The sequence below is a fragment of the Lagenorhynchus albirostris genome, chromosome 11 (genome assembly GCF_949774975.1).
Source record: "Lagenorhynchus albirostris chromosome 11, mLagAlb1.1, whole genome shotgun sequence".
NCBI lineage: Eukaryota > Metazoa > Chordata > Mammalia > Artiodactyla > Delphinidae > Lagenorhynchus > Lagenorhynchus albirostris.
In genome coordinates this window covers 41,534,121-41,548,740 of record NC_083105.1, presented here as the reverse complement: position 1 = coordinate 41,548,740, position 14,620 = coordinate 41,534,121, and the positions used below count along the sequence as shown (strand labels likewise).

The following is a 14,620-nucleotide window of genomic DNA, read 5'->3' as shown; positions in this document are numbered from 1 at the left end:
GTTAAAACGGGTGGGCTTCAGCAACACACGTCATAGTAATAAATGCTTGATGAATGTTGGATGGTTGATTTTGACTTGTGATCCTAGTTATACAGACTATAGAACTGTGTCCGGTAACTGTTAACTCATTATTGGACCATATTCTCCTTTCCTGGAGTTTGAATGATGTGAAAAAATGACTTGTTAATTCTCTTAATGGCCAGTAAGGAAAACAGATGGTAAATATTCTGTTTCCCATTTTGCACTGGCAACTCAGGAGTCAAGGGCTTGGGCACCCTTCTCAAGTTGCTGGAGGAAGCTAGTGCCAGGGCAGGAACAACGTACAGGCCGCCCTCTGCTCATCACACCTGTGGACAACTCTCCCTGGGCTCCCATTCACCGTATCCTGCCAAACAGCCCATGGATAAAGCACAGAAACTCTAGCAGAGGCTGACCATCCAGTTCATCAATTCCCTGCCCACTTTCCCAACACGCCCTAAATAGCCAGGATTACGAGCAGTCTATTGAATTTACTAAAAATATTTACGCTGGTTAAGTGCGGGGGCTTCAGGGTCAGACGGCATGAATTGGAATCCCTGCGTTATCCCCTACTAGTCGGGTGAGCCTGGGAAGTTACTTAATCTCTCTGTGCCTTAGTATTTATCTCATAAAATGATGAGGATTAAATGTGATCATAAACTTAAAGGGTTTCTGAGAGGTGTTAATTTATCTACTCTTTGTATGTTATTTGGTAAATATCAGTACTTCCTGCGTGGCACTGGAGATACCTAAAATTCCTGCTAGCATAAGAGGGGACAGTAGAAACAGATTTTTAAATCTTCCATCTTGACTCATCCTGTTATGCAATAGGCCCTTAGGCTTTGGGGACTCAACTGGCCCCTTGTGCTCTCGCCTAAGTATCCGTAACAAAAGCCTCCAGGCATCTCTCAGAAGACTGGCCCAGGTACAAAAATGCCTTCTTTCTCTTCACTTGCCAAGAGCTGTTCTATAATCAGGGCAGACTTGGTGCACGTAGCTCTTGGCCTTTCAAAGATTTAACACAAGAAATAACCAGGTTACAATGAAAACTGTGGAGCTGAGAGGAAATTCTACCCCATGCATGAAGAGGCGTTTTGCAGTCAGAACATTTCGGCTCGTGACCTGGAAAGGCTCTTCACTCTCAAAAGCTCAGGCTTTGGTGCCAGATGCCTGCTGGAAGGTGTTGGCCAGAGCAGTCAGCAGCCCCTTGTCCGGATCTGCCTGGCTCCTTATTCCAGTCTGTTTTCATATATTAACACATCTTGTTGAGAGTGGAACGTTACAAACCTTCCCATTAGAAATGTCATGTGAATGCAACTGAGACAGCCCAGGGCCAGCCATATGTCTGGCTGTTTTGTTATTCTGTATTAGACACAAGCTGCTAAGTCTCCATCTAGTGGCTAGACATCTCAAGAAATAAAGGAAGATTGGGACAACTAAGAGAGGAAGATGATGCTTGCTGTGCACCATAAGTGTTCAGAAGGTGGTGCTGGCAAAAGCCCATAGGCAGCTACTTGCCTGAATAATCACTCACCTTTGCAATCTGGACTAACTGTCCACTGGCTGGGTGCACCTAAACGTCCCACGTCACAGGTCTCAAGTCCTGCAGGTAACTCTGGGGCTTGCTCTGCCAGGAAAGTCTTCCCTGGCACTGAGCCTTCTTTTTCTTTTGTATTCAAGGCAATCCGATTAATCGTAGGCATGGCATTAGTTACGCCCTTGAGGATTTACCAATTGTTACCATGCTTCCCTTATGCCCCATAGAGCTTATCAACAGCATCTCAGCCCAATAAATAGTTTCCCAGGCTGTGTAACTTTCCATTTACTAAAGTCACTCCCAGTTCTTTAACCTCTTATCTATAATATCAGTATCGAATCTACATGAGACCAGAAACTGGGAATGAATGCAATTTGAATGCTTTGCACATCGTTGGTTAAAATATGGCCTTAAAGCTTGTGACCTGGGATAGAGCAGGAGTTTAGACTTAACCCCAGGAGATGGTTACCCCTGAAACAGCTTCTAGGAAGGGACTCCATTTTTACGATCTCACGTGAAGAGAGATGGCAGGTTCATCTGGCAGGTCTTGGAAATTGTGAGACAGCAGGAAGCTGTTGCAAAAATCTTTGGCATTCTGTTCCAGGCGGTTATAACATGGGGATTTACAGCCCATATGAGAGTAGGATCCCACTCTTCTGTCCTCCCTGGGACCTGTAATGTAGCTTTCCAACATCTAATCTTTTGTCTTCTGCACTGATATCAGTGCAAGGACTCTTGATGAGGCCTGGGTATATGGAAGAAGGTGGCTTCGTGAACCCCAATGAGAAAGACATCGTATGATCTGTTGTTTTACCCTCATCTTCTTCTTTTTTTAAATTTATTTTTGGCCGTGTTGGGTCTTTGTTGCTGAGCGCAGGCTTTCTCTAGTTGCGGCGAGCGGGGGCTACTCTTCGTTGCGGTGCACGGGCTTCTCACTGCAGTGGCTTCTCTTGTTGGGGAGCACGGGCTCTAGGCGCGCGGGCTGCAGTAGTCGTGGCACGAGGGCTCATAGTTGTGGCTCGCGGCTCTAGAGCGCAGGCTCAGTAGTTGTGGCGCACGGGCTTAGTTGCTCCACGGCATGTGGGATCTTCCCGGACCAGGGCTCAAACCCGTGTCCCCTGCATTGGCAGGCGGATTCTTAACCACTGCGCCACCAGGGAAGTCCCTACCCTCATCTTCTTAAGACTAGTTTCCGGACCCAGTTCCTCAGCTATGTCTACACCAAGCCTCTGTCCAGCTGGCTCACCTTCCCCTTCTTGGTTCATTGCTACCAATGCCAGAATACTGTATTCTACTTCCGGGTTCTAAAATGGCCCCCCGTCAAAGCCCTCTGCGTCCTCCTAGCTGTAGAGGATCACGGGATGGCTTGAAGAAGGTGGAGGGGGTGGGGGGAGTACCTCTAATGAGAGCTGAGTAGAAACTGTTCCATGTAGCAATAAGAGTAAGCCAGGCTCTGAGTTGGGCATGTTACTGACATTATCCCCAACTTTTCTAAGTTTCTGCAAGGTAGGTGCTATGGTCCCTAGGCTGTAGTTGAGAAAAGAATAATTAACTTTTTAAAGCTCTCACAGTCTATAAATTAGAGAGCTGGGCTTGAAATCCAGCTCTGTCTTACTCAAAGTACAGCCCATGGTCTTCCCATCACAACACACTGGTTCCTCATTACCTCAATTTCCAGCAAATAAAATCTTTTTAGCCATCAGTTTGAATAATTCAGAGTGATAACCATCTACTGGGTCACATTCTTTGGGCTATGGGAAGATATAGAACTAATAAACAAACTAAAAATATACTCTATCATAAAGCCTACTGGGCTGATTTCTTCGAGCCTTTCTTTCCCCTGTATGCAAACCCTCCTAATCTTTTAAGGGGACACTCTGATATCTTCAAATCATGTGATTTCTACTTATTTATTGTCAACAGTATGTTCATTCTGAAACCAACTGCAATCCACGTCCACTAGGAGTCTCTATTCTGAATCGGCAGTCTATATTTATAGTCCAGACACCACTGCACATTACACACACCCACGCCATGCGAACGCATGTATTCCTCTTTGTTATAAGGCTTAGCTGTTTGAGTTATATCCAGATGTGCTTTTACTAGTTGGGCAGACTTGCTGTGAAGGTCACAGTATAGGGCTTCAAACATAATGCTCTTGCTTTCAAATCGTGCTTTATAACAAAAATAACACCAGTTCTGAACTCTTTGAAGCATTTTAAAAAATAAACAGAAGGATATTTCTAAATATCTTTTGAGTCTGTCTGAAATAACATGGGATTAAGATATTAGATATTAATTTGTAATGTGAGTCTTCTGTAAACATATTTTTTAAGCTTAAAAAAACCAAATATTTGTTTGACCCTCAGGCCTAAAAGGCTCCCTGGAATTCTATGCATAATGATGATGACAGAAGAAAAGCTCTACCTGCTCCTCTGTCCTCACTCTTTTATTTTTTTTATTTTTTTTTGCGGTACGCGGGCCTCTCACTGCTGTGGCCTCTCCCATTGCGGAGCACAGGCTCCGGACACACAGGCTCAGCAGCCATGGCTCACGGGCCCAGCCGCTCCGCGGCATGTGGGATCTTCCCGGACCGGGGCACGAACCCGTGCCCCCTGCATCGGCAGGCAGACTCTCAACCACTGTGCTACCAGGGAAGCCCTTGTCCTCACTCTTTTGAGGGTCAGCTCTTTACTTAGTAAAGGAGGTGATCTGAAGCCTTTGGCTTGCCCGAGGAATCAACGTCTCACCGTAACTGGAGACAGGCCTCCAGGTGATCCCACAATACATACCAAGACTGACAGCAACTTCATCTAGGGAGATGGTAGTTTTCTCAGTTGACAGTGGATAACTTGGATAGCGAGCTAGAAACTTCTGGCACAGGAGTCCTAAACTTTTCTGTTTTCTGCTTGGCCTTTGCTTTTCAAATTCGTCCACAGCACTGTCCCCAACAACATCAAGCTACAGAGGGCAGACAGAGGGAGGGGGGAAATGTCACAGTTAACATCTGAACAGAGAAATTGCAATGGGTGGTATTGGCGAGTGGAGGGGAACATCTAAATCCATACCATCCTAGATTCTGGTTAAAATACATTTCCTAATCTAATTTTCTTAACATTTTACCTATTGCTTTCTCTGAACTGAACTTTTCCTCCTTTGTGATTTGAGGCTGAGTCTACTGTTTAAAATAAAAAATGAACAATGCAGTCATTTATAGGTTGCTCCAGCCTTGATTTATAGGTTGCTACACCCTTGCTACTAGTGTGCTTGTTAGACTGAGATCAGCGTCACCAGGAGCATGTTAAGAGATATAAAACCTCAGGCCTCACCTCAGACCTGATGTATCAGAATCTGTCTCTTCCTAAGATCCTGTGTAATTCCTATTAACGTGAAAATTTGAGATGTACTTGCCTGCAGTGTGTCACCAAACTCTTTATTTTTCACAATTTACCAAGCGTTGATGGAACTGAACAGGGGGAGCTAAATCTTATTCTTCCTTATTCTTTCTTATTGTAAGTACATTAAACTAGTGTCCTTGTCTTATCAACTCACATTTGAAAAAGGCTCAGTTCAAGCCCCAAGAAAAACTTTTTTTTAAAAGTATAGATATGCTGCTTATTCAGTAGCTCTGGTTCCCTTCAGGACAGGTAATTTAAAGATGATTTAACTTTAAAGCCCCAAACCAACGAACTGAACATACGTGAGAATGCTAAAATTCCCCAAGTCAAAAACATTTAGATTAATATTACCCTTAAAATCAAAGCAAAAATTATAATTCATGGCAGCATTAAAAAAAATCCAAATTTCTTTATTAGATCAAAATTATTAAATATCATTGCTTAAAAAAATTATCATTTAAAAATGTGTACTGGTGAAGACAGTATCATACAGAAGAAAAGAAAGCATTCATTATGAAAAATGAGATATAGAATAAGAGTTCCACTTCAGCTGTAAATAAATAAAAAGATTAAGTGGAGTACTGCTTTTGACTCAATAGTAACTGAAAAACTGAGAATTCTGTGACTTTTTAATAATCAGGTAAACATTTTAAAATTCTATGAAAGGTCTTAGGAGCACAGCCTGTTTACCTGCAGACAGTCTGTAAATGCATCATCCTTGTTCTCAATGGGTCTGAACAGTCCTTTTTTCTTCTCTCGGTCTCTTATGTCTGGGCTGGCAGCACTAATGAGCATCTTTAGGTTAGCGGTGGGTGTCCATGGTTCTGCTTGCTGTCTGTCGACAAGCTTAACTGGAGTGATGGGATTTCTTTCTGGAGTGAAGATTTTTTGTTTCGATAAGTCAATTGGTTCATTTTTTATTGGTGTCTTTGGGGCCATCCTTGAGCGATCAACAAATATATTTTCCTATTTTAAAAAAGAGACCTTTTAGCGAAAATGAGAAAGGGCAGGTATCAGCTAACAGTACACTTTATTCCCATTATTCACTAAGTCATGAAAACACAAACAGACCTATACGTTCAGGGCTGAAAAGCATCAGGATAGGTAGGACTAATGAAAATAAACAGAAGGATCATGGGAACCGAAGAGTGGCTGCTACTCCCTTTAAGCATGTTTTTCACGGCACCTCTGTGAAAGAAGTCATGAGTGTTATGCGTCGCTGGTGGATGCTTGTAATAGGCGGGGATGATAATAAGAGCAAATGTGGGTTGAGCCCATATTGCTTCTAAGTGACATATTTTTTTAAACACTATTTACGAGTTTGCACTAGTGAAGAGCAATTATGCTTTTGTTCAATGTTCACCAGGGCTAATAGAGCAATTACCAGGACAGATTAATGGAAGGGCATCCAACAAAATGCCACGTTTCAAACCACCCAGCTATCTAATGTCACTCCCGCAGAGCAGTGCTTCTCAAACTACCCCTGGTGAAGGACCAGGGTTTTTCACAGACTGAAAACTCCCCGAGACTGATACATGGGCTTACTTCATAGGACTCATATGCAACTCCCATCACATGTGACTCTCCTGTTGAATTTGCCACTCAACTTGACCTACAGCTTGTTCGACAAGAAGAGACCACTGAGCACAGGTTTAGATGTCACAGGGGCCAGATCGACTGAATGACTGTAGAGGTTTCTAAGTGCTGAACTCTCAAGTTCTGTTCGTAATGTGTTGCAGCTTGGTAATAGTTTGTGGCCTAGCACCTTCCCCCAGACTCTTTGAGTAGATTATCTTAGATAATTAAAAGAAAAGATTAATGATGGGTTCATTAATCCATTAAGAAAAAGGACTAAGTACACACAACTCGCGTTTGGAATAACTAAATTACCGAAACAAATTTCTTTCCCCTAAAATAAGTTTTTGCCATTCAAACCCAGAAAGATTCTGCTCTTCCCATCAGGCTGGATGCTTACTGCGGCAGTGGCGTGAGAAATCGTCACCCCCATCTCCACCCCTTTCCTGCTACCCTAGGACAGAACCTCACCATGGCTAGCTGGCAGCTTCTGCTGATCCAGAAAACAAGAGTTGGCCTGTTGGCCTCTGATGAAGTCTTCTACAAGGGAACTCTCAAGGGAAAGTACTGAGTGCATATTACGTGCTACACATGATACCTGTTTCATGCACTTTACACCTATTAACTCCTCATCCAATCCTGTAACCGAGGTAGTAGTATTTTTCTAGCCTACAGATGAAGAAACTGAGGCACACAGAGGGTGCCTTGCCCAAGGTCACATACAACCTCATTCAGTATAAAAGTCATTGGTAAGGCAAGAAATAGCTGACAGCAGAAGTTTCCAAAATTCTGCATCTAGAAGTAAGCTTGTCCTGGGTGTGAACTGGGAGGAAGTTATCTTTTTCGCAGCTCCAACAAAAGGTATCCAGCAGGCCACGGGGCCCCACTAGCCTCTGTGGAGAGGCAGCATGGGAAGCAGTTCTGCGTGTGGGCTGGTAGGGCCAGCTTACCGGCCTCTGCTACTTATCAGCAGGGTGAGAGCAGGCAATTCCCTTCTCACTTTAATTCTCTCAACCGAAAATGAAGTTCATAAAAACACTGATCTCCAGAGTTATGAGAATAGTTCCTGGCATATAGTGATCACTCAATAAAACCTAGCTATTCTCTCTCCCCCTGCTCCACTTCCTGTTCTTTATTACCATCCATCCTGGCCCTCAGAGCTAATATAACATAGCACAGTGTAGCTATTTAACTCCCTGGGCACGTGTCTTGTCTCATTGACGAGACTGTGCACTTCTGGAGGTCAGGGAGCTAGTTCCACACGTCCCATTCCTCACAGTTTTTGGCACAATGCCTTCCCCTTCGCATGTGCTCAAGGAACACAGGGCCTTGATTATCTAGTTATTTCAAAAGGTATCCTAATGGTGGAGGGCGTGTCCCAGGCTTGTTGAGGTGCAGAGATTCATCCTTCTTCTCCACAGCCCTCATGGTACCTGTCCTCCCAGGAACACTGAGCTCCTACTTTTTCCCTACCAAGGAACAATTCAGGTGAATTATTTCCTCCAGCACTTTGATATATTTTCACTACAGTTTAAGTAATACTTAAAGTAGAAGGGGAGTTACGTCACATGGTAGGTTACGATCGTTATCACACCTCTACTCAACAGAAAAAAATGCCAAGCAAATTGTTTTCTGAGGTTTCAGGTGGGCAGAAAGTCAGCTGCAATCTAATCACATCCTGATCCATCAGTCTGTCTATCCTGCAATCCTGACACTGTAGAAGGCAAAGGAAAGGGGATTGGAATGAGAATTCCGAAATAGAGCGGTTTTTGACTCCACTGTATATCTTTCTGATACTGCACAAATTGTTCATTTTGTCTGGGCCCAAGTTTTCAGATCTTTGAAATAAGGGGTTCAGACCAAATTATATATCTCCAAGGCTTTCCAGCAAGGCTACCCAGCCATGTGGTGGACACTGGGATGCACCTGGCTCACTTCTGGAATGAATGACTCATTTCCCCAGCTGCTGGAGTAATGTCAACAGTAAGCTTCTTCACGCTTTGGCTGAAGAGGGCTGACTCATCCGGGATCACACGCCTTCCCGAGAGGCCGGTACTGTCCTCAGTGGCTGGGAGATGCAGCATTGACATGTAACAGCTTGGTCCCCTTACCCCGACTCAGGACTCCTCCGAGGGGTCGTCCCAGAACTCCCTATGGGGTAAACCCAACTTCCACTGAGACTGTTCTGCAGCTCTGCTTCTCCCTCTGTCTAATTCTGCTGCCTTCCCTTCCCTTAAATGGGCTCCCATCCTCAGGGCATTCCCTAATAAACCACCTGCACACTAATCTCCACGTCAGATCTGCTTGCCAGGAAGTCAAGCTGCAACACCCTGGAAATCACCTCTTCACTTAGAGAGGGCCTGGAGAGAGTCCCCAGGAAACGGGTTCTCCAGTTCTCATGTGCAAATGGAGGTGACGCACCTTGGCTTACCTGCCATGCAGTTGCTGTGAGGATTAGATCAGATAATGAGAGTGAAAGCAGTTTGTAGTCTGTGAAGTGCTGTGCAAATGTTCATCACCATCATCATCATTATTATTTATTATACCGGCATTATGACTGAGCTGTAAGCTGACATGGAAAGGACCTGGTAATTAGAAGATCTTGGTTCTAGTCTTGCTTCTGTCTCAGATACAGCTTTGATCATGTTACCTCAAATAGTACATAGACATCAGCCTGTTCAAGGCCCTTGGTGACATTTTGCCAACCTCTTTTCCGGTCCCATCTCATGCACGTCCCACATTTTGTCCAAACAGTCCATCGTTCTTCTTCAAACCTGCCCCAAATTTTATCACATCTGAGCCGTTGCGCACACCATCACGTTGACTCTAAAGCCACGGGCTAAGCTTTGCCCACTGAAACCCGACCTGCTGTTTAAGACTCATTGCAAATATGACAGGCACGTCAGGAGGCGTCTCCTTCTAGCTATTGACTAACAACTCTCCTTCCCTTCAGAGCACACTTTCCAGAATTAGTAATCCACACGGAGGGCTTTCCCCTGCCTGTCTCCCAGGGGGTTCCTCAAACCACCAGTCTGCTCTGATCCACTGCTCTCACTTCGGTCATCTGTCAGTTGACAAGTCAATGGCAAAATATTGCACTTGACCTCACTGCAACGGTTAAGACTGTTGACTATTTGCTTTATAAAACTCTCAGTCCTTCTGAGCTACCACTTTTTTCTCTCTTGGTTCTCTTCTGACTGTTCCTTCTCAGCCTCCTTCACTGGCTCCTCTTTTTCCACTCTTAGAAACTCAGCCCTCCACACCTCCCTGTTTGCTCTCTCTGGGGCAGCTCACCCACTCATGTACAAGGCTTTAAAACCAACCTGTATGTTGTTAATTCCCAAGTTTGTATCTGGCTAGGACTTTCCGTGAATTCCCAGATCAGGCAACCAACTGCCTCTTGTACATATTTATTTACCTGTAATCACACGGGTACAAATATATGCTTCAAGTTGAACTCACCTTCTTTTTTAACCACTCCCAAAAGATGAATGACCTTCAAAGAAAACCCATGCCCACTAAGTCTAGGTGTGTCCCCAAATTTACCATGCTGATTTACTTCTTTACTAGTTTCCTTCCTCTCTACTTGCCTAAGTCTTAGCACTCATCCCTTCAAGCCCTAGCTCAAGTGTTATCTCCTTCACAAAGCCCTCCCAACAGCTCAATCCTTGTTGTCCACCGCTTCATCCCAAACCATCCTTTTTCTACTTTTGTCATTCCTAAATGCACTGTAGACAACTGAAGAGGAGAGTCTTGCTTATAATCTCACAACTTGGGCACAGTAAGATTGGGTAATGGCATTGAAAACTCCTCTATGTTTTAAAGAAAAGTTTCTCCGTGAGTGGTAAGAAGATGCATGCCTACCTGTAGACCTTGAGCAATGAAGATCAGACAGTCAAGAAAGATAAGTCCTCTAAATGCCGACTGACCCATAGGATACTGTTCCAGGCACCCACCAGAGGGTTTCAAGAAGTACCACTAGCTTCTGGCCACTCTGGAAACTTTGAACATTTCTTGAATGTCCACAGCACATATACTCATATAGATTCTGCCTATAATGACCTTCTTACTCCTTCTTGTTTCCTTATAGTTGAAGTCCTCAGCCCAGATATTACCTCTGTGAAGCTTTCCAACTTTCCCTAGACTCCCCATGAATTTCTTTCTTAATCTTCTGTTCTGCTGGGGCACTTGGTTCCCACTCCTATAGCTCTTACCAAATCACAGTCTAGTTGGTGAGTTTTACATCTCAGTCCCTGAAAGTGTCTCAGGTAACCGAGGGCCAGGCCTGCATCATATTCATCTTTGGGCTGTCAGTTCAAATGAGTAAGGTGTGGGGCTTCCCTGGTGGCGTAGTGGTTGAGAGTCCACCTGCCGATGCAGGGGACACAGGTTCATGCCCCGGTCCGGGAGGATCCCACATGCCGTGGAGCGGCTGGGCCTGTGAGCCATGGCCGCTGAGCCTGCGCGTCCGGAGCCTGTGCTCCGCAACGGGAGAGGCCACAACAGTGAGAGGCCCACGTACCGCAAAAAAAAAAAAAAAAAAAAAACGAGTAAGGTGTGAACAGTATGGGTTGCTGGGTGCTTTACAGACACCCAAAGAGGAGAGGCTACTTATTAATTTCAATTTATGGAAGAAAAAAATAGGCTTAGGGAAGCTAGGAGACTTATTAAACCGCTGTACCCCCAGCCCCTGAAACATAAATATTTGTTGAAAGACTGAATAAATATATTTATTTGAGGTTATGAAGTTAACAAATGGTAAAGCAGGAAATCACACCCAGATCTCTCTGACTCCGAATCCCACGTTCTCGGCAGCCCTAGAAATCCTCCTTCCTTTACTTCACAGCAATGTGAAAAGGGAGACAAAAGCCCAGCCTAGCATCTCGCAGGAGCGCTCTGTTCTCTTCCTTTTGCCGTCTCTTTGACAGGTGAAATAAGCCCTGCTCGTGTATTCTATTTCAAACATTTTAACCACTTTCCCAAACCTCTATGGCGTCATTTGAGGTTTTCTCTACACCCACTAAAATATGAAAGCTCAGCTGGGCACAGCACTTACTGGGCTAACTAGAGTAGGAGAAGTAACGTTGTTGAAGGCACGATAAAAAGTCATTGACCCAGAAGGAAAGAGGTGGACACTTTGACTTTATATAAAAGTATACACATTCTTTCAAGGCTGTCCCATCCAAATTACAAAGGAAAACAAAAAGTTTTGCTCTGAAACTCCCAAAGCCAAAACTCTGAATATATACTTTAAAGTCTGGGCATTGCCACTCTCAGATGGCATAGCGAATTCTTTAAAAATGCTCTTTAAAAGAATAATGTTTTGGTATACTTCTTTTCCTAACAAAAATAAATCAAATGGTAGAGGGAAAAAAAACCCTACATGAAAAAGCATACAGTTTCACACCTACCCAAAATTAACGGTTGTCAAGTATTCTTCAAAGGCCCATATAACAGGTGCTTTGCAACCAGGCAATTTCATTGTGGGTGCTAAGCCTAAAATTAAGCCCAGGAACCAGAGAAGTTCAATGCCTATGGAAGTTGCTATGCTCAGATTGATATTTAAACTTTGTAAACCCAGGTCTGTCATATCTACTTGCCTCTGCCCAAAAATGCTTAGATGTTCGCTACTAACAAGCTATTACACCTTTTCGGTAGGGCACCGGCTGGTGAGGGCATTGGTGCTGACATGGGTCCTGTTTAGACATTGCTATGGCCGGTTCACTTTGTAATGTTTCTTGAAGACGCTACTATTGTCTTACAGATCACAAGTCATGCAAAAACCACAAGGGAAAGCTCAGTGCAAAACCAGAAGTAACACTGTAAAATATTCAAAGAGTCCTTGGTGAGCTCAGTCACTTTATCTCCCTATATGGGAGACACTGGTCATGTTCTTGGGAGAATGGAACCACCTCTAGGAGCTGGTCCATCAGGATGAAGAACATTTCACTGCACTTTAATAATCTAGCATTTAGAGTGAAAAAGTCTATTTTCCTGGGAACTGAGGCTTAATATTCCTGCCCAGCATTAGCTAATTCTACTCTTGATAACTACAGTTATTACAAACCTTTGACTGCAGTGTCTAGCATATCTTTGATTCATATAAGTCAGTTTCAACATTACATCTAACCACTGCACAATGACTGAGAAATTCAACAATAATGGTTGGATGCCTCCTCCATTAAAAAAAAAAAAAGAAAAGCATAGTCCTAAAATGTTCATCAAGATTATTATGTTTTTAAGACAAATACAAGTGGCATTTTGGAATCCTGAATTGAATTAGACATCACCATCGTAAATATGATAGAACCTAAGGTATTTAAGTTCACTTACCTTTTGGGCATTTTCCCCATCTTCAATTGCAAAATCTAGTCTGGGGTTGATCAGGTCTTTTAGTGTTAAACAATTTACCTCCATCTGTAATGCACAGTTACATTAGAAAATGACTTTAAATTGGATACTCTTTCCTTCAACAAAAATATCTATTACTTGCTCATGAACATGAACTTCCGCTCCCTAAACTCATCCTGGGAATTTTCAGGATTGTGGCCACTCCAACTCTCCGAAACGCACACGAACGAGCACAAACACTTAAGTGTGCTTAGTAATTACTGAAATTGTGAAGAAAAAAACCCTGATAAAAATAATACTTTTTAATGAAAAGCAACAGGACAAAATTAAGTTTCAAGTCAGGAGAGTGTAGGGCAAATCTGTCAGAAAGCACAGGGTCTCCTAGGTCAGTTAATTTTGGCGCAAAGAACGGGGAGGAATTCGGCTTTGAGGGGTTTTGAATCAGGGGGGAAGGAAACCTGATCGCTAGACCAAACCCACTCAGCGCTCAGCGCAGCTCTTTCCCAGGCCTCCGAGCAGACCCCAAATATAAACTTTTCCAATGAAACCCCCAGATCGTGAGGAAGGGCAAGTTCCCTAGTGCCCGGCCGGAGGGAGAGCTGGAGCCCAGACACCCCTCGCACGCCTGGTCCTGCGGCAGCCGGGGAGGGGAAGGGTGGCAGGCTGGCAGCCGGGGCGGGAGGGTCCCCTTTCGCCCCAATTCCCGCCTCCCCGCCAGCGCCGGGGCCGCACGCTACTTACTCCCCCTTTGCGAAGGAGCCTTCCTGCCTCTACCGGGACCTCCACGACCCCACAGCAGCGCGGGATCAGCTGGGCGAGTCGATCAGCAGCCGGGCGGCGACATCGGGCGGGGAAAGCGAGGCGCGCAGTTCCCCGCTCCGAGTGCCCTGCGCTAGCGGGGACCCCGCGGCGTCCGGGCAGCGCCAGCGCTCCGACACGCCGAGCGCGACTCTAGCTCCGGATCGCAGTCCCCGCTAAAACACCTCCTCTGGCGCCTTGAGACCGAATTTGAGAATCCACCAATCAGCGGCGGCCGGCGAGGCTGCGCCGGCCAATCGCGCGGCGGCACGGCCCGGGCTCGCCGCCCCTCGGAGTCTTGGCGCTCCTGGGCGCGCGTTTCGACCTCACCCGCCCAATTGTTGCCGCCTCGCCCCCTCCCCCTTCCGGGTACCTGGAAACCTCGGGCCCGGGAGCCAATTCTTGCCGGGTACGCGGGCCCGGGCGGCCGCGGGAAGCCAAGGTGGGGGCGGCGCGGGGCGGCGGGAGGAGGAGGAGGAGGACTCTTTTGTTATGCGTAAAAGACCCGCCCGTCCAGCGGCTTGCGGCGCGGGGAGACCGCGGGCACAGCCTGAGGAGGGGAGAGCAGATGGAGTGTGGAAAAACGATATACACACTCTGGATGCTGCCGCCGCCACCCCTCCCCCCAGCAACCTGCGCGGAAGCGAAGTTGTCCAGGCTTGTTGGGGCAAACTTCTTAACACGAACGCTGGTGTGACACGTGAACCATGGTTACCACTCTATGCTGCGAGCAGATGGCACGCCAGTTAGCTGTGGAAACTCGACTGCCAGCAGAACCAGCTGTTTTTTCTTTGCAAGTCCAGAAAAGTTTATTGGTGTTGTTACCTTTTCAGATCATCGCCAATAATTAGCCTTATTAAATAACTCTCTGCAGTATGGACTAGCATTCTGGGAAAGTCGAGAAAATTTCCTCAACATTGCTGATTTGTATGAAATGTTTCAC

The 14,620-nt window shown here is 45.4% G+C and overlaps 1 protein-coding gene across 1 annotated transcript in view; it reads right to left on the bottom strand.

The window, feature by feature from the left end:
• The window catches only part of E2F7 (E2F transcription factor 7), a 28,828-nt gene extending 15,883 nt beyond the window's left edge, over positions 1-12,945 (bottom strand). The window contains exons 1-3 of the mRNA XM_060165284.1: positions 12,862-12,945; positions 5,644-5,919; positions 4,348-4,516 (exon numbers count right to left, since the gene is read on the bottom strand). Coding sequence (XP_060021267.1) covers positions 4,348-4,516; positions 5,644-5,919; positions 12,862-12,945 — 529 coding nt within the window. The remainder of the gene's footprint in view (positions 1-4,347; positions 4,517-5,643; positions 5,920-12,861) is intronic.
• Positions 12,946-14,620: the final 1,675 nt, after the last annotated feature.